The 24,437-nt window shown below is 37.2% G+C and overlaps 1 protein-coding gene across 4 annotated transcripts in view; it reads right to left on the bottom strand.

The window, feature by feature from the left end:
• TFPI (tissue factor pathway inhibitor) overlaps nt 1-9,491 on the bottom strand; it is a 44,748-nt gene extending 35,257 nt beyond the window's left edge. For all 4 annotated transcript variants that reach the window (XM_013960745.2, XM_013960746.2, XM_013960747.2 and 1 more), the window contains exon 1: nt 9,288-9,491. In XM_013960745.2, coding sequence (XP_013816199.1) covers nt 9,288-9,372 — 85 coding nt within the window. In that variant the 5' untranslated portion in view covers nt 9,373-9,491. The remainder of the gene's footprint in view (nt 1-9,287) is intronic.
• Nucleotides 9,492-24,437: the final 14,946 nt, after the last annotated feature.

Here is a 24,437-nt window from a genome sequence, read left to right as displayed (position 1 = left end):
TCTCATTCTCTATGCTTGTGCTTTTCCAAACATGATGGCAAAGTTTTCACTAGTTTGGGAAAATTTTATTTGAATTTGCTTCTGTATCATTCAAAATTAGGCCTTGATCTCTTCTCCTAGGAATCTGCAATATATAGCTCCTAGATTGCAAAATTTGCTGATCCATTTTTACGCAACCATTCAAAATTCCCAAAAGTCTGTTCCCAAGTCAAAAAAACAAAACAAAACAATACAGGAAACAATGAGCCAAAAATGGAAATCCTCAGTGAACTTCTCTTTATCACTTGAAGATGACTCTTTATACAAGATAACTAATGAGGTACAAAATTCTATTTTAATTATCAGCCTGTGAGTCTGAGGACAAATCACTGCATTTGTGTACCGAACAAAAATCTTACTGGGTTTCAGTATTTCTGCTCTTCCTCCTATCCCCCTACATTTCCCTGAAAAGAGCATTTTGTTGAAACTAACTCTCATGGGCAATCTCCCAAGAGGAAAAACGTAAGCTGTGTAACTGCACATCTGTCCTATTACAAAGTCTAATGGCAGAACACATAATCTCCTTTATCTTCTTTGCAAATCGTCCCCCAACGTCATGCATTCCCAATAGATTGTGTCAGGTATGGGTCGATGTGGGATGAAGGGTGGTGGTGGTGGTGGTGGTTTTAGTACTGAAATGCTTAAATCCTTCTGTAGCTTAATTATTCCTTATACCAAGCTAAAGGAAGACTGAAATCCAAGATCAAAGCAAACTTGGCAGTGCTTTTTCAATTAAAAAAATGCAACCCTCTAGAAAAGTCCAAATTTTCCAATTTCATGTTCAGCTGCTCAGAAACCTAAGATTTTAAAGCTGAAAGTCTCTTATTATATTTCTTTTTTAATACATTCTGTTTGATTTTTATTGTATTCATATAGTAAAGCACAGTTCACTTTATCTGTGCCATTTTGGTCAGTGAAATACAGTAATGTTAGCCAAATATACACTTCCGTGAAGGACTGTATGTCATGGGAAAGACAGAAATGTCTTAAATATAAATAATTCATGCTAAATGCTTCAGTTACTTAGGCCAAATTCTGAAAAATCTCTGGGAGTAAAGATACTGCCTTACTTCAGAAAGGGTCCTAATTTAGGACAGCTAGAATTCAGTCCAGCATTAATACCAGCTAAAAACTGGACCTCCAGAGCATATGCAAACAAGCTATTTTTATTAAAAACCAGACAGGATCTGGACATGTGTTTTCAACCTGAAGCAATTGGCATTGCCAGTGAAGAAGCTGATGGACCTCAGAACAAGTAGATCCTGTAGACAGGATCTCCTGAATGTCAGGACATACCTTTGATGCATCTGCATCCTATGCCTGAAAACACTAGCTCAGCCCAAAAACTATGTGAATGAGGCTGATGAACGCAATTAAATTTATTTCTGTTCTTGGTAATATGCATCCCACATGTTTTCACTGTATATCTTTAGCATATTTATTCTCTGAATAGGATGCCATTATCTTGAGTGGATTGGTATTAAGAGGCCTTTCTGAGTTTTACCACTCCTCCCCTCCCACTTTCAGTTTCTGAAAACAATGACCACACTGCAGTCAGCAAGCCTGCAACAGCCAGGCTACCTTCCCAGTCTTCAAAACTAGACTTCTACTGAGTATTATTTCTGTAGCCACAGACTGATCTGGCAACAGAAAGTAGACTCATATTAAAACAAAACAAAACAAAAACCCTCATCACAGAAATGTGCCTCCAGGAGCAGAGAGGAGCTCCACTGTATAGTGTGCTCAATGCACAGAGTAGTTTGATCAAACACTTTATTTCAATTCAACAGTGAGAGGGATTGCTTTTCCTCCATCAGTATGGGAGTATCAGCTTGACAAAGACTTTTCTCTGTGCAAATTATTCCAAAGCAACATGCAGCCTCTGTTTAGGTAACATGTTTTGTATGCAGCAATAGTAAAAAGGTACCATGGCAGCTGCATCCTAACATATCAAATTATCCTTGTGAAATTGCACTTTTTTCACAGTAAGCATGCAGCATGGCCAATGAGGATCTAATATGTAATTCTAGACATAAAAACTGCCTCTGTCACAGCCATAACATTCCAAGACAAAGCAGCCTATTTCCTTATTGCAGGACAAAGCCTTCTGCCTTTCCCATTGCACAAAATGGCCAGAGGGGCCATTCTGCATAGTAGCTTGAATACATTTCCTGAGCCTAATATATGTGTTATTTTACCTTCGGTTTTGATCATGTGGTTTGAGCACACACCCTCTAAAGTTAGGACAATACATGGACTACGTGTAAATGCAATTACTGTCCATACTTTCCTTTCCATGTCTTTACCTTCCACTTCCCAGTTTCCAACCTCTCATACTTCCTATAGGCTTGTGGCAGAGTATCTGCAAAATCTCAAAAAGGGGAATTTCAGTAGGTCACCAGGCCCCTTGTCTTTGTCTGCAGTGCTACAACTATCACACAGCCCAACATAACTTGCCCTGCAGTTACCTCTCTATAAAAAACCTGCCTCAGCTGGAAGGTTCCTTGCACCAGGGTTCCAGTGCCCATGGGAAAAGTGGTGGAATCTGAATTCAGAGTCCTCACTCTCCCCAAGGCTAGGAAAAGACCCCAAAGATAGCATTTCAAAGCCTCAGAGGGGCCAACCTAAAATTTTCACCTCTGCTCTGATGTAAACAGAGCATAGGTGATGGTGCATGCTTCTTTTCTAGTCGTACAAGATGAGCAGACCTTCATTCACTGCTCAGCCTCTGCAGATTGAACAGTAAGGAAAAAAGAAACAACAACAAACAAACAAACCCACATATTCATACTGTGCCTCAAAAACTCCTGTTCTGTGTCAGTCCCATAGTCAGTTCTAGTCAAACTTACTCCTGACAGAGCAAAGCCTTGCAGTGTCCCAGCAACTTAATAGAAAGGGAGGCAGTCTAACAGGGATCATCAGCAAGCAAACATTACTGCTTGAAAGCATGATCAATCAAAGCTCCTGACTCTCAACTTATCCCCCTCCCATACCATACAGTAGCAGCCCTTACAGTCTGTATGAGTCTTGGGTCTAGAGACTTCATCATATCCCACTAAGAACAAATCACAACTCCTTCTTGTTATAAAAGAGGCTTTTGGTTGCTTACCTACCTTTGATTATTTAATGCAAGGGTTGATTTGCTGCTGCACTCCTCTGGCCTCTAAGATTAGCAAGTGCTTAGTGAAGTGAAAGGTTAGAAAAACAAATGTCTTCATTAGTTTTCATGCTGTAAAGTTGCATGAACTGATGTAATTGTTTCAGATTTTAAACTCCCACTTTGGTTCTTGTTTCCATTAGGGTTGTAAATGCTGTTTTGCAAACACAACTGAAACTAACATAAAAGAAAACCCTATTACATTTTGAAATTACAGACCAGAATTAATAAGTCTACCACAGAACACCCTTCTTTTTCCACATAACTCTAGACCTCTCTTACCCTTTCATCTTGCTTTGTTCATTCCTTTCACCTGTGCTCTAAAACTATTTTTCATTTTTCCAGCTTAGCTCCAGAATCTATTCCCTTCTCCTGCTCATCTCATATCTGGCACTGGGTACTTCTTCCATCCCATCTCCACTCAACTTCTCTCTTCATACAGCTCCAGGCCCCACTTCCCTGCTCCATTGAGTTCTCCTTCCCACCTGGCTCAGGCAGGGCCTCACATCTGTGATATCCATCATCCAAGAGTTGGGAACTGGAAATATTCTGGCAGGTAAAAGGGGCTGAGAATGCACCTCAGAGATGGCATGAGTATGCCTTGGTGAAAGTATCCCATAAGGTATTTTCCTAACTCCCTGAGGGTGCAGTGCAGAGAACCTGAGGCAATTGCCCCAGTGAATAATAAGCCCTGGAATTAAGAGTGACTTTTTAATAGTTGCACTTACCTCTTTGCAGGAACACTTGATTTGCCCACACCAAATCACACAGCTAGTAGCAATAGCATGCTGGAGTGCCTAATGATTTTCTAGCTACTTCTGCTAGCCACAGGAAAAACAAACAAACAAAAAGGCACAGGACCCAGTATTAGTTCATCATAAAGGAGAGTGGCCCACCAACCTAAAATCCTGAATACATTATTTGAATTTCAGTTTCCACCCCATAGAAGACTGAGTCACACAGAAATAAAGAAATAACAACGCAGTTATTCATTTAGATGTGACTGTTACACCTGACATGCCATATCCCAGTTTGATGCAAATCTCCACTTAAGATACATAATGCTGTTTCCATTATGACTTAGCTTTCAATAATAAAAGGAAATGTTATTTTCTACCAAAAATTTTTAAACATGGACTAAAACAAATTATTAAGTTACATCATTTCATAAATCTTAAAAAAAGAAAAAAGAAAGTGTACTGCTTCTCTTCAACCGCTAGATAAGATGTATCCAAACTGATAAGTTAAAATTAAGTAAATTCTATGTTTCAGGCAAAATACAGCCCATGAGCAATTTGTGCTGAACAGACTTGGAAAACTAAAAGTAGAAAGATGTGTACAGGCACCATGTAATGGTGCACAGTGTTTAGGCTTGGACAAAAACTACATGGTGGTAGCAAGGTCATAGGTCATATAATTCTATATTCAAAAAGTGAATGCCTGCAACATCCTAGTAATAGCTACCCTCAGAGCACAAAAGCAAGAAATAATACAGACAAGTAGTAATACTAGTTATGCTTTTAGGAACACAGCATGGCAGTCCCCGTAGCAAATGTTAGTACTATAAAGTCTATAACCTGCATTTTTATCAGCAATATTGACTGGCAAAGTATAGTACATCGTTTCAAGTCTCAGCTGTCATAGAGTCATAGAGTATATTTGTTATGAACTCATTTGAGTGCAATTTCACATTGTACACACTACAGAAATGTAATTACATTAAAGTGAAGCTGTCAGTTATTGAAAATATAATGGACAGACATAGGAGGAAATTACCTGTCCTACTCGATGCCTCTTGTGACTGATTTTAACCATATATGACTATTAACTTTATGTAAGCTCGTGATCAAATAGACTGCATTTTGCACACGCACCAAACATCAAAATAAAAGTTTCCTTGCTTTGTGAAGCAAGTTTAGCTCAGCTTGCCCATCTTCCCAGCTGGATACACCACATCAGTGTTTACTGCAATGGATGCGTGATCTCTGGCTCATCACACGTTAGAACTGCTCTGTCACCAGTGGGAATACTCCCAGATTCAGTCTGCCTTAGACTCTCATCCTTCACCTACATAAACCAACATAAACTAACACTGCCACGGAAAAAAAAAATGGTCATGTTCCCTTTATCTCCAGCCGCCCGATTTGGCACTCGCACAGGCTTCTCCCTTGCCTTATCTATCTGTATTTTCAGCAGTGTGACAAACTGGATGGGGAACTGATGTCAGCTCCACAAAGACAAGAGGGGATAAAATCCCCAGCAATAACAATTACCTAGTCTTGTTTGTTTGTGGCTGAAGATGCTGCCTAGAGTGTTCAAGCATGTTTACTCACTGCTTCCAACACAGAGGAGGAGGAGGCAGAACAGGAGGAAGGAATGGGACACGGGAGTGGCACAGTGTCCCACACTGGTGGGACGGGGAGGAAAGTACTGCTTATTCTCATGGCAGTGCCAGCTTCTGTGCACTTAGAGCATTTATCAGATGACTCTGAGAGCACAGAAAACTTCAGCCTGATCTTTCCCCTCTACCTCTCTGTCTCTTACTGTTTTCCAAATAACATTTCTCTGACAGATGAAAGTTCAAGTCATGGGCCAGAACCTCATTATGTTAGAGGCTGTACAAACATAAAGGGAAAAGACTGCTTTTCACTAAAGAGGAAGTACAAATGTTTATAGAAAATGCTAATAAACTTCTGCAGACCTTTCTGTTAAGTTCATACAAACTTATCAGCTAAGTATTTCCTTCATGCAATGCTTGTATTTCTAATTTATTTGCTATGATTGCTATTCTCAATATAATTACTTTAAAATCAGTTCTTCTGGGATAATTTGTTTTCTGGAACAAGTTCCTTCTACTTTCTTGGCTCCAGATCATATCCTGGGCAAGCATGTTCAAATGCCTAGTTTTGTTTTTTCATTTAATAGTAAATAAAATTAACCAGGTAACTTCAGAGGTATAATCAGTCATGTATGGCACACATCAGGAAAGGTGGCAACAGCACTAAAGATGAAAAATGAACAACTGTATTGACAGCAACAGGAAATAGTTAAGGAAATAGAACAAAGGAGGCATGAGAGAAAATTAAGAAGACAAAAATAGCATTTTTCTGTGAAATAACTATGTCAGGAAAGGAATCATACAATTCTCCACATGGTTTTGCTTCATGCAGTCCCGAGGCATACTCTGTACCATAGTCTATTGTACTTCACTTCAAACAGAGTTTCATAAGAAACACACGGAAGTGGGTTATTTGTGCTTTTTTTTAGGATAGCAATGCTGCCTCTTTGCTGTTTTCCTTGGTTTAAGCATAAAGAAAAGCCTCAGATATCCAGATCCCAGGTCACAGAAATCCTTGTCAAAACATCTATCCAGTTCTGGTTTCTTTAGGACTTTCAGCATCTCCTAGCTCTGAGAGAAAAAAAGATGACTGTTCAGAAATAAGCCCAAACAAAGAGCAACAGTAACTACATACTGTTGGAATTAGACAGCTTTTAAAGAGTTTGCTCCAAAATTGCAATATGCAAGAGTCATCCAATTCTTGAAACCCCTAAGCTCTACTGGTGTTATACTTTCTTATTCTAAAATGTGCTGTCTTGTTTCTTGCATGTGCTCTGACACCCTTTGGCAGACATTCTCAGAGCATACTGAATGCACACCAACAAAATCGTGACACTTACAAAACACTTCAACCAGCTACTTTATTTTGAAACGCAGAAAAGGAGGACTTACTGTTAGAATCATTGTTAAAAGTAAATGAAAGGGTTAGAACAGCTTCCCAGAACGTGAAAGACACAGGGCCACTTTCTCTTTTGGCCAGAAAGGATTTATTATTCATATTTCCAGAAACTGTCCTCACTCCATGGCTGTAGGCTGCTATTAGTGAGAGCAGTCTGTGTTCTCTCTGTGCAGAAAGGAGTTCAAGAGCCGTAGAGACAGAAAGGTAGCATAAAAATATCAGTGTCCCTGTACTGGAGGAAAAAAACAACCAGCCAACCAACCAACTTGCATGCTAGTGTTTGTTCCAAGAGTTTATGCATTTAACATGAAACAGTTATTGGAAAAACATATAAACAGCCCTTGAAGCTGGATCTCGAATCCAGGAATTCTCCTGCACTGACTTTGGTCTGGTCTAGCTAGAGGTGAGATCTAAAGTTATCTGAAGGCTTTGGGTATGTTCTCTGACAGCCTGTTCAGAAGCTTGTTCTTTTATATCTTTGCAACCATTACCTGTACTATTAGACATTTGCTTTGTTTCATAAACACACAATATCTTGGACCACCTTTTCCTTAATCTCTTAAAATTTCCTCTCTGACAAAAATTCTGCCACCTTTTTGTACACTGTCTCATCTCCCTCCCAATCCGACACAACCCCAAAACAGGTAACAACTTACAAGTTTTGACCATTGGACTTTTGATATTAACTCCCTGATGAGATTAAGGAGGATAGATAAATTCAGTATCATAAATTGTTCAAACTGTCCTCAGTCAAGATCATTAAAACTGTAGTTTACAGTTATTTTGCATTTAGAAGATTAGTTAGATGAGTTACAAGTGAGTTTTCATTAGCAACATAGTAAATGTGAGTACTGCACTAATAGACTGATGGACTCGGAAGGTCATAAAACTACACTGACAGCTGAGATATAATGTATCTCCAGATTACAAACTATACAATACACAGTGTAATGATAAACACAAAGGTTAGTTAAAGTCAATTTAAAGTACACTCGGGGATCCTCCAGCATAAGTTACGGATTTACCAAGCAACTGCTCACATAACTAAACTTTCTATGAACCGTTTCACGTGGGACATATTTCACAGGAAGAAGGGCCAGAGCAGACTGTTTTAGTCATCTTTAGCTCCTTAACACTGCTCTAATTGCAAGTGTTACACACAAAGTAAACTGCTTAATGATTACAGTTCTCAAGTTCAGTTTAAACAATAATACAATTTAATTTACTGGGGATATATATATTTGCTGCCTTCACAGGAAATTGTGGGCTCTCTCACAGTAGAATTAAAGAAATGAGCAGAACGTTACAAAGAGAAAGGCAAACTGGCAGCTGGACTTCCGGTCTTTACATCTGTCCAGACGATATTCAGGAAGGAAGGTTTATATCTTTACATGTTTTCCATGAAGTATTTTGATGACTAATTTCTAAGAGTACTGAGTCACACTGACCTTTCACACACTCTCCCATCTCTATTGTTACTGCTCTCCCTGTTCCACTTTTCCCACTGTTATGTACCTTTTTCTCCTTATTTAAGTTGTATTTAGATTTTCTAAAACATGCTTACTTAAATTTTAGCTACATATTTTAAGTACAGACTAGTATCACTCTTTTCTGTAACACAGTTACTAAAACTGAAATCAATGCTGATTCTTACAAGTAAAATTACCAAAAAAAAAAAAAAGAAAACCAACACACACACAGATGATTTTCTGCTTGTTTCCTTCTTTTAAATTGGCACCAAGGTCTGTAAGCCTCATTCATTGCCCCCTTCACTTTTCACATATTCTTAGTTTCCTCAAAATTTCAATAAACATCCTGAGTGAAGCTGCTTTGTACTAACATCAGATTAACTTGGTTCACCTAAAATGTTCTGGTACTTCTCAAAATATTAATTGCTTCAACTGTCATACGCCTTAGAAGGATTTGCAAAACCTGGCAGACAATTCCGCCTAAACCAGGCTTCCCTTGAAGTTACTGCAGTGGAAGTATTGTTTTGAAAAATGAGAGCTCTTTTTCAACTCCAGCTGATTGATCAAAATTAGCACATTCACTTTTTGGATGGCTTTCTTTCAAACAGCTTAAGCTATCTTGGAGCTCAAAATGCCTTACCCCGACATTCTCAGAGCCAGATAGCAGTTCTATTAGCAATAATAAAGTTACATGCCTTTCACTATTGTTTCAGTTTTTACAGGAAAAAAGTCTTTTTGCAGCACTTAGTGCTGGACTTTGAATCTAAACATCTGACTATTGCATCTAACATTCTAAAGAAAACAGAACAGTAGATGTTCCTTTCTGCCAGCTAAAGAAAAAAAAATCACTCATGTAAAACTGAAAGTCTGTTACAAAGTACTCACCAAGCTCCTGGAAACAGCTCTTGAAACAAGAATGAGAGAATTCCTGAAGCAGTGCTGAACGTGATTCTCCTCCACTAATTCCCATTGCAGATAATACGTGGGGGTGTGGTGTAAAGCTGCAAAGACAGAATTGCAACCTGATCTTCCTACAGCCTGTTGATTAATCAGCCAGTCGTTCTTGCTTTTGTAGAGCACGCGGGTTTGTTCTGGGTAGAATTCAAAGATCTGCTTCAGCAGGGAAGCTTCCTGTTTAAAGCTTTCACATCTGCCTGCAGTTTAGAGCAACTGTTTTCTAAATAGTGTTAATTATAAATGAAATGCAATTCTAAAGAATGGCTAAAGACAGTCCCCTATTTTATGTATGCTGCAGGCTTTGCTTCACTATTTAAGAAAGATACACTTTTTAATAAACCATGCTCAGTGATGTATTCAGTCTAGATCTAGGCCGCATTCAGCACAATACCTACAGCTTTTTTACAAAGACAACTCCATCTTGAGCTAGAACATACCATCTACTCATGAAACACTCTAGTATGTGCTAAAACTAAAGTTAAGTGTCATAGAGTACATGGCTGAAGAAATGGATGAGAACTCTAGCTGTAAGACTGAGCTGCTACAGATGTAATAAAACCTCCTCAGGATTTAAAAAAATTCTACATTTTTAATGGAAACAAAACCAGCTAGGTTTCCAAATCAAGGAAAAGACATACTTCTTCATTTTCCTTCCTTAGGATGCATCTCTGTGGATGGACAGAGATAGTTTCAGATTTGTTACACTCTACAGGGCATTTAGAGAAGAACTGCTTTATTTTAAGTCATACTGCACTTTATGTGGGCTGAATTACCAGTCCAGGCAAACATATTCCTAATCCAGGGACCTGAACTGTTCAAATCTTCAAGTGTGCTTTGTCGGTTTTAAACAGAAATATATATACTTTTAAATGAGCATGCTAAAAAGAATTTTCAAAGTTTGTCTTATAATGCATCAGCATCATTCCTATTTTCCCCAAAATCTCAGTCAAGTCACTCAAATTTGGCATGCAGAATAATAAGGTAATTCTGAAAGAAACAGTCCATATATAGAAGTGAAAAACAATATAGGAGAAAACGCTGCAGTGTTTAAACACATTTTGTCACTTCTTGCTACAGTCATATATGTTGAGAAATGACTTACAAACAAAAAATGTTCTTGGGGACATATAAAAGGATGAAATCTCTTATTTTGATTAAAAGTTAGATTAAGAATTCTTTGGTAATTACTGAAATAGAATGAGAGTAAAAATCCTACTATGTGTATAAAGAACACGTATCCAAGAGAAAAGTTCAAAAGACTCAATATCTCATTTTAAGATAAATATTTTTGCTTTCTTTTCTGCTAATGTCTCTCTGTTTTTCACATTCAGTCCTCCTAATTCAGTAGTCAGAAGGGTCTATCTCTGGATTTGTTTGCATTATCACTATAACCTAACAGACTTCAACTGAAAGTGGAAGCAGACTTTGAAGGTGGAAACAAAACTGTTTTGAACATTTAGTAGGATCAGACAATCCAATTCACCTATGAACCCTAGATGGGCTGTCAGCCTAGACAATCACACTCACCGCTGGCTTGACCTAGAAAGACAGCTGTCAATGGCTGAAGGTCCATACTGGAAAAAGTTTCTACAATTTTGAGAGGGCTTTTTCTGTTTTTTATTTTTCAGATGGCTTTCAAGATCAGCAAGATGGAATTTGTGAGATATAAAACTAGTCATTGAAAAATACTTTTCTAAGGTCATACAGGAGTCTCTCAAAATGTAGAACCTGCAAATCACAGAAGAACTCACTGACCTAGTTTCTCCTCAAGACATCACCAAACTGTGGTTACTTTTATTAAGCTTTATTGCTGTTCTGGAGAACCCCAAAATCCTTACTTGAGAATTTCTATCCTTTGAGTATGTGACATTATCATTATGATCTTTCTACATGTTGATTTATAGTATTCCGTACATGAATGAGTTGTCCATACAAAGATTACAATTTGTAAGATTATCATTTCATATGATTTATGAGGACAGCCTAGAGTCGGGCCCTGGCCAGATAAGCAATAGTAGGAACTACACGCTTTATTGAACCAGTTTGAGAAAAGACCATTTACGGCACCTACAAGCAACAGGTCAGCTACCAATTTCTGCTGGATTTCTAGATTACACTGATACAGCACAGACAGTACAAACCTAATATTCCAGTTTGTTTTTCCAGCTGCTCTCTGCTGGCCTATTTTGAAATGACTTGAGTTTAACAGTCAAAGGAAGGTCCAGAGAGCATTTATATGATTCTTCTTCTATAGCCAACTTGTAAAGATGGGTGCCTCTAATGAGGGATTACAACCCCAGAGGAGTACAGATTGGACTGAGGCAGAAAAGGCGCAGCAGAAAGGTCTGAGGGATAGAAGCTGAGATCAGTGCTACTGAATGCATTCCAGATCACTCTTACCTCCAAGAATTTCCCTAAAGAAATTTGACATAAGGACAGCTTATACTGCATTTCTATCAAAGTAATGTTGACTTGCAGCTCCATTTGTTTATGACCTCTGTAACTCAGAATGTCTCAGTAAACAGATGCATGTAAAAGTACAGCTAAAGTAAGATAAAACAGAGAAATAATAAAAAAATGGCCTTGTACAAATCCTAGAAATACTCAAAAGAGGTTTGGCTCTGGAGAACTCAAAGTTGGGATGATTAGCTTTTAGCCTTCTGACACCACATGGAATTGCTACTCACAAACTGGGAGACCAGTGAATGAAACAAATGGGGGGTGCTTCACGTGAGAGATCAGCATCATTAGAAACCCAATGAATGAACAGACACTGCTTGGCAAGACATAGCAGCTAATATCTGACAACAAGATCCTTCAGTCCAGACTCTCAACAGGTAGCTCTCACTGAGGAGCTCTTTCTGATGATACATCCACTTTTTCCATCAGCAATAAATTGGAGCACTAGCTTGACTACTGGGTCTGCAGAAAGTACATAAGTAAGGATAACAAGCCTAATGGTAAAAGGCTTACAATTTGCAAAATGCTAGCAACCCACAGGTCGAGAAAGACTGAAAACCTAGAAAGACAGTAGAACTTCCTTGAGTCACACCAGTAACTTCAACTAAGATATTTGACTTATTTCTTCAAAGTGGATGAGCTTTAACAGGATACCTGTTATGTTTAACCTTAGTGCCAAATACATGAAGTTGAGGAAAGAAAATCATGTGCAAATGTCCTACCTTGTTATTGGTTTTACTGAGCCCAAATGGGGATGAATCAGCATAGAAATATATGAAAAGTTTTGTGTGTGTGTGCATATATATACATTATATATAATTTTTGGAACTCCATCATCTCTGAGACAAGATTTATTATGTAACACAGTTGGAAAAACACAAAAGCTTACACAAGCTCTCCTTCAGGTCATGACAGAAGCGTCTCAGTGAAGAAGCAACATTGTTTGCGTTGTCCTTTAACAGTATAGTTGTTTGTGAGGTTTTGTTGCCCTCTAGTGATGCCACTTCATTTTTCCACTGCTTAGTTCTTAAAACATTCCCAGAGGCAAGAGCTTCCTGTCTCCTAAGTCCAACAAACTAAATCATAACTTAATACGTCTACTTGGTGCTTAACCAAATACGGGTATTTTTCAACGCTCACAAGGAGCTAAGTAGCAGCCTTAGAGGAAAAATACAACCAGCCTAGTCAGCTGGCCCCTGCTAAGCTTAAAGTGAGAGCTAAGAGCTAGCAAGCCCTGTCAACGTACAGGACAAAAGCTCCAAAGAGTCTTTTCCACAGCACAGCAGCTAATCATCTTACCATAGTGCAAGGCTGTGGCTCTTGCAGAATTTCTAAGTGCACTGAATGTTCCTTTTTCCCATGTGCAATGGCATGTCACAGCAAACAGTTACAGGCTGGAACCAGCTATCTACCACAAACTCCACTTTTGCATTACATTAGCAGTTAGTTTGATAGGTATTATATTATCTTAAAATTAGTTGATCTTTTCTGGGGAAAGTGAGGGGGCTGAGAGCACTGAGGTGTACCTCTGCCTCTCCAGTTCAGGTCATCTGCATGTTGATGACATGCAACTTCAAGATCCCATCCAGGTTCTAAAAGAGGAAAGAGACCTTTTAATAAGAGTTTTGCAGATGGCTCTATTATTATTATTTTATATCATATCTATTGTATTACTTGCATTGTGGTCTTTATAGCATTTAATATTTAAAACCCACATAAAATACATGAGGGTCCTGGATATTCAGTGAGAAGAAGATCAGAACCCTGCAGCTGGCCCTTGAAAACCTGTCTATATATAACATACTCCTCCCCTCTTTTTCCCCTTATTATTCTTTCCTGTAACTTCCTGTTCTTATATATGGATATCTTGAGTGTTTTCTAAAGACTGAAATTAGAATGAACAGAGGGTGACCCTTGTTTCAGATAGCAGAGTATTGAGATGGTACAATGAGGAAATTCTAAAAACAGGCATTGTTACTGTCCTTACCTCTGGACTCAGCTTCAAAGGAGAGACTTTCAAATGCTAGTCCTTTATCCTGAGATGCCTGGGAGACAGGACTCTTAGCAGGCTAAAGGATGTGTATGTTTGGGAGGTTTAAATAGCTATATAGTAAGACCCAGTATTACAGAAGTTGACTGATAGAAAGGTCGAAACATTTTTAAAGGGGAAGGGATCTTCAAGTTTCTCAGGCTTTGCACCCACATTTATTTTATCACAGATGTCTTAGGCTTTTTGGTTTAAAAGTCAGATATTTAGCAGGAGTAACAAAGGTAAATTGGATAAGCAGATTTTTTTAATGTTTGTTTTTTAAGGGTAAGAAGAAGAAAGAAAGTGAGAAGAAACTGATAATCAGATCCATTTCCTACTGGTTTAGAAGTTACCCTATCTAAACTAGCTCGAAAACGAGCAAGGAATACATTCAACACCTGCCTTTCTGATCTCCAAATCCTGCTGTCCTTTCTTAAGCAACTGGTTCTCTTGAAATCAATCTTCTCTCCTGCACAGCAAAACTACACAGGTTCTGCAGTCAGCTGATGCCTCCGTGCTTGTTCCTGCAAACAATTTGCATTCTTAAGTCATTCGTCCATCAAACCCAGGGCTAAATAACCTCTCTCATTTTAAAAATCATTCTCTTCTTTAAACTGAACACATTCTTTATCTTTTTCTATCCTACAGAAATCCAGTATTGACATGCTAGCAGAATACAACTCTACTCTGTGGAGAGCAGATTAGAGAGTTTTAAATGCACTGTATTTTTAGAAATTTAATTATGAAATAGCATAGTCAACTTCTCACACAAGCAAAGAGACATTTAGCCTGGGAGCACCCATGATCTCTCCAGGTTTTTTATTTATTAGATTACATTAACTTTGCTAGTCTAAGTCCTGGAGGGCATAGTGCGCCACTCTGTAATGTTAACTAAGCATTCTTTAAATTTGCTTCCCTACACAATACTAGCAATAAGCTTGGATTTTTAATTACTATGGTCACGTCACAACTAAGATTTGTTGTGATATTTCTCTCTGAACAACTCTTAGTGGAAAAATGTCTTTCTATGCAACTGGATTTTTGTATGTATATTGGTAAAAGTATTTCCAGTTTCTGACCAGTTCTAGCCACACTCATTTAGCCACACAGACAATGACACCAGCCACAGGAAATATGGAGACATGGGTTATCTTCTTGTTTCTCCCACTACAGGAAGCAGGCAAGGAAAGGACAAAGAGAGAATGGAAGAAAATGTGGGCATCTGTCTATCTCTCACTGGAAAAACATCTATCCAACCATTCAAAGAAAAGAGATGAAGCAATTTACATTTATTCAGATCACTTAAAACAAGTGGGGAGAAGAAATATAACTATGACTAAGAATTATATCTTTATTCTTTTCCTGGTACCTTTAGTCAAAACATTGCCAGAGGACATGCTCTTGATGTGAGAAACTGTCACAATTGTTTTAAACTGGGTCATCATTTCTTTTGTGAGTCTTTTAAAAGTACTATTATTTTAAAGCTGTTTCTCAGGGAAAAAATCAATTTTGAAACAAAAAGGCAATTTTGAAATAAAGTTTTCCTCTGGAAAAGTTTGAGCTGAATCAGAATTCTTGTTTGATTTAATTTACACTTCAGCTGGATCAGCTTTATGATAAGCTGCATACACTTGAGTAATGCATTGCCTCGTCATGAGTACTGATCCCTCAGTCTCTCCAGTGAGCTGGGTCTGCTTATGAACTACATTTTTGATGAATGCAGTATGCATTCAATTGTTTTGGGCTAAAAGGTACATCATGGTAGATTTACTTCCACAGTAGTCTAGAAATGACCATGTATGTCTTTCTAATATATATTTTTTTGATCTTCCTATTCCTTTAGTCCATATTTATTGTCTTTAAAAACTGAATGGGAGTGGGCTATACTTCACTTCCCAGGAATTTGAGGCAGAGGCCTAGAAGGAATATTGAGCCTAGAGCAAGGAAACATGTCATAATATGCATTTCATAAACTTTATAAGACCTGTGCTTTTAATTTTTACTTAGTTTTTCTGTTTCTCTTTGCTTATGAGCTTACATAACTCATAAACCTATTTTCTTATTCATCAATTTCTTAACAATGGAAGAGTGGGCAACTTGGAGCATGTTTTGAAGTTCAGATCTTAAATAATTAATTCCTATTATTATCTTTTTTAAAAGCCCAGAGACAAACTACTTCTATAGTATGATTGCATTTATCAGAAAGTAGAGAACATATACAATATTTCAAATGATACAAAGATTTCAAGAATCAGTTCCAAGCCAAAAACATTTAAATAATTGAGGAACCAGCGGGTCAGGACAGTACCAGATGCTACTCATTGAGTCATCAGAGCCAGAAGCTATATGAGGTTTAACACCAATGAGTTTCATAATGAAATTCAATTAAATCAGAATCAGAAACTTCTTATATATTGAAATGGTGGTAAGCATTTTGTCATCTTCCTTACATAAGGAGTGTTTCTTCTTTCTCTTTGGTGTTTATTTCATTCATTTGCTAAACACTGAAAGAACTTCCCATCATATATCTGCATTTCTTTTGGAGGTAGATCATAGCTAAAGCAAAATAAAATAGGTATTACCAGATGAATTCTGTTTTTATTGTTAAATAATAAAAAAGCACACAAAATGCTGCATAGTCTCATTAAACAAATTGCTTTACAGGACAAAACAGTTATTTTAAGCTAATCAAGTATTTATATCATTCCTATAGATTAACTATTTATCATGTTTTATGCTCTCAGGCAGTGACTATTTATTCTCTCAATCAATCTATTGCTTCACTAAGGACCTTAGTAAATGAGCTTCATTTTCCATCAATGTCCTTTCTTCAAGTGTCAATTCACTCCAAATGCAATTCAAGTCTGGAACTAAGTGGCTTAGTCACTGGATGTCACTGTTGCAGCACTAAGAGCATAGATATTTTATCTGGGAAAAGGAGTCAAATATATGTATTTTATTCCTTATTTTTTTACATAAAAAAGCTTAAATTTAATGGGTTTAATTCTTGTTCAGGATGACATCAATATGAGTTTTGTTACAGATAGATTATTGAGAACTGTTCAGGCTTTAGGATAAATCTGTGCTCTGAGGGGTAAAAAGCAGATTATTCTATCAGTTGGGTTTTCATTTAATTTTAAAATTCTGGTTCTGTTTTGACTAAAAAGTGTGCCTTTTCTTTGTTCTTTGGTTTTGCTGCTCTGCTAGACTTTTATTTCCAAATACGTTTGTATATACACATAATATACATAATTCCGGTACTACATATATACACACACACATATATCGGTACCAGAATTTTTTGTTTCTATTTTTACACACACACACATCAACATAATGTTGCTAAAAACACATTCCAAAATAATTTTCATGGTAGGTTTATATAAACTTACAATTAAAGTATTAATTATTGCAGAAATAAAATACCTACCCTTTGCCTTAACAAACCTGAGAAAAAGCTAAGCACTAGAGGAAACACCAATCTGCATGTTTATAATTTGCACAATTCAAGAAATTAAGCATATGCATAAGTAGCTTACGAGGTCAGAGTCTTATTTCTCATAGGGACTCTTCCAAAACCCCTTGAAACGTATTGAGTCAGCACCAAAGTTATTGACATCTGTAAATACACTGACACAGTATTATCTAATCATTTCCAACTCTCATTTAAAAGAAACAAAACAGGACCTGGTTTTAGACAGGCAACCAAAAACGAAGTAGAATTTCCTGTTCATTGGAGCTTCTACTGATAGAGCTATGTTCATGCTTGTACTACCCCTGTCATGACAAAGGATGAACAGAAGTGAAAGCTATTTTTGCTATCTGTGACTTTGACTGGGAACCACTAGTTATAGATGCTCCTAGGAATAGAACCTAAGTCATCTTCTATGAGTCATTCTGTTTTTTTATTAGTACAGCTTCTCACAGCCTCTGAGGCTGAGTCCTGCTGTATGGTATGGCTGGGGAATAAATCCAGAAGATACAGGTGATGCTCAGACTATGACATAAGGAGCAACAAAAGGAGTTGCACAATATGCTTTCAGAAAGGTATTTTGAGAGGATGAGTAACTGAAGGAGATGGCAACTGAGGACACCGTGAGCTGCTGCCAACTCTGGGAAGTCTAAGCAGCTAGTAATGAAGCATTCACCAATAGATCTGCCAAACCTGCATCCACCCCTCATCCCCTGCTGCTGCAGTGTCAAATCTGCTTCCTTCTGTCCCCTCAACTCACACTGTGCCATCACCCTCTTGCCAAGTGTGGCTCTCAGCATCCTTGCCCCAGTTGTCCTTTCTGTGTTCTCATCTGCCCGCTCCTAATGTCTAAACCAGGCACAGAAAGGCAATACAGGCAGATGATCAGGAAACTGGTTTCCCAGACCTACTAAGCTGCTAAAAAAGAAAATAAGCATCACCAGCAACCATTGTGGTAAAGACCTGCACTCCTTGGGACTGACCACTTCCTCTCCAACTCATATTTGACACCCTGTTGGCTTGCAGCCAATCAGGTGTGTATTTGGGGAGGCAGGAGATGTTGCCTGAATGCCAAAATGTCTGATTTCATTTGGGAGGAAGAGGCTTCTTTGGGAGATACAGAGATGGAAGAAGTTGTTTGGGAAATGCTGCATAGGCCTCAGCTGCCTTCAGCTGCTATCCAGTATCTAAAAGGAAATCTCTAAGTTCAATGAGCTCCCAAAGCATTCTCATGACAAGCGATAAGCCCTCTGAAAACGGCCAGTTTGTTCCTGCAGGGAGCACATGCTCACCAGAGAATGGAGGATGATTATTTACACGGTGTTCATGACTCCCAGAAGGCCCAGAACAATTGTCAGCCTTCTGCCATGTTCCTGCTCTCCAGGAAGCTGAGAACAATGAATGTTTCCCAGACAACAGAACACTAATCCGTCTTCAGCACTGCTCTTGTTGCCAAGTAGTGAGACAAATATCTTATTCTTCCACTATTATTACTATTTTTTTGAGTAATAGGGAATGCGTAATCAATTCTGAGTAAATTAGATAGAGGTAGTAAGTCTAAACACCAGAGCTCCTATGTGTCAGGGGAGACAGGTGATGAAAAGGACAAAGAATTCCCATCAGTTCAGGCAAGCATGTGATTGTGGAAATGGAAAATCAGAATAGTTCTAACCAGATTTTTGAGAAGTGTTTGTAAAACAATCTAATCCATAAAAATACAGAACTCCACAAAACTTTTCCAGCATTCGATTTTTTTTACATGTTAAAAGTAGATGAAAGTTCAGCTAATGTTTCACTTAGTCACAGACTGGACAAATTAGCAGCTTTTCACTGAAACCATGAAACACTAGCAGCTTTACAGGATTTTGAAATGCAGCCAGCTTACAACCTAACCATTTAAATTGATTTTATTATTGAATTCTGGAGAACCTCAAAATGCAATCCAACAAAACTAAGAATCTAACTGGTTCAAAGTTTCAGAGCAATAACCTATTATCTTATTCAAGTGTGAGGAGGAATGAGGCATTTTCAGTTTAAATCCGGTACTCAGTTCACGTACCTTAAAATATTAGCTTGTAAACCACCTGGAAATTTTCATTGTTGTTCAATATTTGTAGAGTATCTAGAACAGTAGGAAGCTCCTACATCTTTATAGAATGTGAATGATTAATACCAAATGCCACTACAAAATGATATCCATCACATCTATTTTTATTTCCTGTTCTCAGTCCTGAGACTGAGCAAGCCCCTTTATTGGACTTACGAGAATTATGTCTCTCTTGTGATCTCTCCAGTCAGGTCACTGTGCCTCTGTTTAGATATTAGTTTCACACGAGTCAATAACACTTTATTTTTTAATAAAAATTCAATCAAAAAAATTCTCTGTTTCAAAAAAAGGGAAGTACCAGCTTAAAACTGCAAAAATCAAAGTATGTTCAAAGTCCGTATCACGCTGTTTCAAAGCTGCTAGCTCAAGAGAAGATTATGTCAAAAAATATTTTGTACACTGTAATGCTGAAACTCCTAATGCAAACCTAATAAAGTATGTGTCACAGCTCCTCTGGGACTCATCTAGACAAGAAACCCCATCCAAACTCATCAGGTAAGATTTACCGGAGATGGCTGCTATTCGTCAAATTATTCACTACTAATATCACTTGTTCTTTAACAGGGAAAAATTTCGTCAACTAATATGTAGAATTCAGAACATCTCTTACGTGCAACATGGCACATGCAGAAAGCAGCACAAAAATGGATTCTTTCCAAGACTGCCTGTGTCAGGAGATAGGAAGTGGAACATAATGCCTTCACAAGAGTTTTCCTTTTGGGATTATCTTTTCAAAGTGAAGAGTAAATATCTGAGACGCTAAACAGCCAAAATCCCTTAAGCATGTGTTTAATTAAACACATGAGTAGTAATACTGAAATAAGGAAGTATTTTTAAAAGGAGAAAAATACTTAACAGGATGCTACATAAAATTGTATTTGCTACTGCATTCTTGTTTCACCTAGCAAGTTCAGACATGTTATACTAGTCAGTAACTGGATGGATGAATCAACTGAAAATCTACCCATAACAGTTGTTTAATAGGAGTGAATTAAGTTAATGTCAGTACATGTGAAACATTTACTTGATGTGTCAAGACAGTAAGTATGAAGTACCATTAAATTATAAGCAGAGGTAAGCTAAAGACCACTGCAAATAAGAGCTAGAAATTACAAGTTAGAAAATATGCAATTAAGCATTACTCTGACCATTAATCCCACTGCTTTAATATTATAATAACCAACAAAAAACTGGCTGTTTGTAGGTAAGAGGAGAGCTAAGCAGACATTATATGTGTAGAACTATTTGGCTGCAGACTAAAGGGAAATACTTTAAAAGGAAGAAAATAATTCCAAGATATATGGTAGGGGAAAAGTGAAAGAAAACACAGCACAGTGGACCTGAATTCATGATTTATGGATACTGATAGGAAGGAAAGTGAGTTCAAAAATGGGATGATTATATTTTAATATAAAAACGCATAGTGTTCATCAAAAGAAATAGAGCTGGCAGCATATATGCCTATAACAAATGATGTCATAGAAATAGAAGTCTAAAAGGAAGATGACATAAGTATGGGCATTAATACTCTAGACACTGGTTTCTGATTTTCAGAACTAGAAAGATGATCCTTTTTTAAGATAGGTGATCTATTAATTTATTCCAGAAACTAATATCCCAAATCCTAGGGATACCAGATCCCCTCTTTTGAAAAATCAAGCAATCCGGATGAGACACTGATGGAGATATCTAAGGACAGAGACATGTAGGAAAGAGCAAATGATACAAACATATTAATGACCAGAACTACATGCGCAGTGTATTTTCTCACTGTAACGACCAAATCCTCATAGGACATCATCATTTGGACTTAGTGCCCTGCTAAATCAGCTACTCAGACATGACATCGCAGCTGGCTTGCATCTGGCCAAGTCTGGGCAAAGGAGAGCTGTGCCCATGAAAATATAAATCTACGTCTTTACTGTAATGACCACAATGTAACGATCCTGCATCACTTATTAGAAAAAGCAGTACTTATAGGTTCTTGAACTATCCTAGAAAATTTCATAGGGATTAAGTACATCTCTTCTACAGCATAGTTCAATACAATTGTTCAGAATATTCAGGGAAGTTGTTGTTTGAAATGTGTGGAAATTTGAAGGGTTTCATGGAAAAATCCAAATTTAATTACTGTAAAAACAGCTTGTCAAATGGCAAATTTGCAAATGGCAAGTAGTATCTCCCACTGAAACATTCTGACCATATGAACAACTTTTTCATAATCACTATGAAATGCAATATAAAATTAAAAACCACCATCATACTTTTGTATATTTTTCTGAACCTATGAGAGGTATATACATATTTTATTGATATGAGACTTCCTTCTGATGCTGATTTTGTGAAGCTTTGTAATAATGCATTTTTTTTGATTAAACATCATTGTGAAGCAGGACTAAGGGGTGAAGTCCTCCTCTACCTTCCTGCAATTAGATCATTTTAGTGCATGCAGAAGAGGGTGATTTTTTTTTTTTTTTTTTTTAAATAAAGCTTGGGTGCTCCTGGGAAAAGAAGATTAAGAATTACTCCATATTTTCCTTTGATCCTCTGCAATCTCTCTCCAGCACCATACAAATCTCTTCTAGATTTCGGCAGAAACCCGACAGCTTATTTGATTTCCTTACAGCATGTGGGATAGCAGGGGTCATTCATTCTGCTTCCTTAGGCTACAGAATAGCAAAGACTGCCTGGTGCCCAGATATTATAGTACAACACCCTGCTTTAATACACTGGATAACTATTCTAATGCAAGCATACATGTTTCTTTCACAGAATAACCCTCTCACAACCAAGTTGAGATTGCTTCACCTTGTTTCAAAGAAGCTCTTAATATGAATTATTTGTAATAATCCAAGTAGTGAAACAGTTTCTTCTCAATACTTGAATGTAAGTTGAATAAAGGATTCTTACAGTCACCAGAGTGCTTTGTGCGATGAAGGAATGAATTAGAATTGTGCAAGGACTATTAGTGACCTCAATCCAATAGGAAACCTGCATATTTTGTTTCCTGAGTCAATAGTGAGTATGACTTTGTCCTAACATGATATGAGTGGAGGAGGACAGCAGGCCAAGTGAATAGGCACAAGAACTCTGAATTCAGGTCATCGCAACTTAGTTGCCCTGTTGCTGTTTCAGCTGCTTAAAAATAACCTAAGAAGAAACAATTTGTTCACAGCCCAGGTTGTGATTGTCATTTACAAACAGGATATGTTTTAAGCAGTCCTTGCTATTCAAAGATAATACATAACATGCAATTACAAAGACATTCAGTTTATCTTAACAGCACATGTATTTCAGGAGGACTTACAATCCATCATTTTAGTGGAAAAACATCACACTGACACTGTGTAAAAAAAACACACACACAACTCACATGTCAGAAGCAACTGTTCTATTGCTGTGCGTCTACTGAGTGAAAGATACACAAGCAGAAGATCAGAGAACATTTACTGCAGTAGACAAAAATTAAATGAAATGGGTTTCTGAATGACAGTTCATTATTGGCTGCTGTCAATCTGGTATTTGTGCTATAATTTGTGTTCTAATTTAAACTTGGTAATACTTAATGTAGCTAATGACAAAGTAAAGACAAAACAATTAAAATATCTATACTGTTTTAAATCTTATATCTTTCAATTAATGATAGAAATGGAGCTGCAATGAAACACTGAAACTGCAGTTTGTTTGCAAAGGATAGGTCATATCTCACTGAAATATCCCTTACTTTAAGCTGTGCACCTCAGGAAAAAAAATGAAAATGTAGCAATCTTCTTGTTGGCCATTCAGTACTATCAGATTCAAAACATACTATACAAAAACATCTTATAAAATTTTGAAAACATGCAATATTTCTAACATTATATCATTAAAGAAACATAGCACCATAAAACAGAAGACTCTTTATTCAGCTGTTTATCTCTCAATAAGAATTTCCATGAGGTTCTTATAGCTGGTTCAACTAAAGCAATTTTTTTAAAACCTGAAGGATAACTCTGGTTAATTGGCCACTTCCGATCTGAAAGAATATTACTCTAAAAGCAAATGTTAGTGGTTTTGCATTTTACTATTCAGTGGCAGATTAAAACAAAATCAAACCAAGCCCCCAAGTGCTCTGAAATACTAAGACTCTTTGCTCTTCCCTTGGCTCAGTTTGACCTGTAGCCTGCAGAGTTTACACAGACTTAATGTTCATATTATCTGTCTGGTCTAATGTTTCCCCATATAGTATACACTTCATTCTACAAGGCAAGATCTAGCTTGCAGCCAGGAGTTCAGATCAGATTTTATATATACAATAAAAAAGATGAATGGAAACAAGCCTGATTGTGAACTGGCATGCTTCAGACACACAGTTTTTTTTTTTTTTTTTAAAGACAGGGAAATCCTACTTTGGTAAATTACATTTTGATTGGCTATCATCAGCCTAAGCTCTGCCTAAGCTACAGCACAAATACAGTCTTTAATCATCAAAGCCAAAACCATGTAGTTTGCGAGTTGGAACAGGTCTGACAAAGGACTCAGCTTCAAGTTTGGTCCAACAACTTTATGGAGGAAAACAAATTTAGCGTTAGATGCTTTCACTACATGCACATGAGGAATGGGAATGACTATAAGAGTTAAAGATGGAAACTTGCCTAACTGCTCATTCTCTATTCAGTTTAGGAGGAACTTCAGCCCAAAGATTTCAGATTTAATTAATGTTTAAATGTTTTTCCTTGGTTTTTTTTTTTTTTAAATACCCCTTTAATTTGACAGTTGCTGGAGAAACAACTGACATATACATATGAAATACCTGTTTGTGTTGGCTCTTCATCATTTCTAGAATTCAAGTAAAATTCAACCAAACTAGTTCGCCTTTAAAAGACAAATGCTTCATTGTAATCATACAAAAATTAAAATTTATACAAAAATAACAATTATTTAAAGAGAATAAACCATTTACTTGGAAGCTACATACAAGTAAGTTGCTATTAGCTTTCTTAAAAGTTTTCCATTTAAAATATTTTTGAT

This window comes from Apteryx mantelli, chromosome 6 (assembly GCF_036417845.1).
Source record: "Apteryx mantelli isolate bAptMan1 chromosome 6, bAptMan1.hap1, whole genome shotgun sequence".
NCBI lineage: Eukaryota > Metazoa > Chordata > Aves > Apterygiformes > Apterygidae > Apteryx > Apteryx mantelli.
This window is presented reverse-complemented; position numbering and strand designations above follow the sequence as displayed.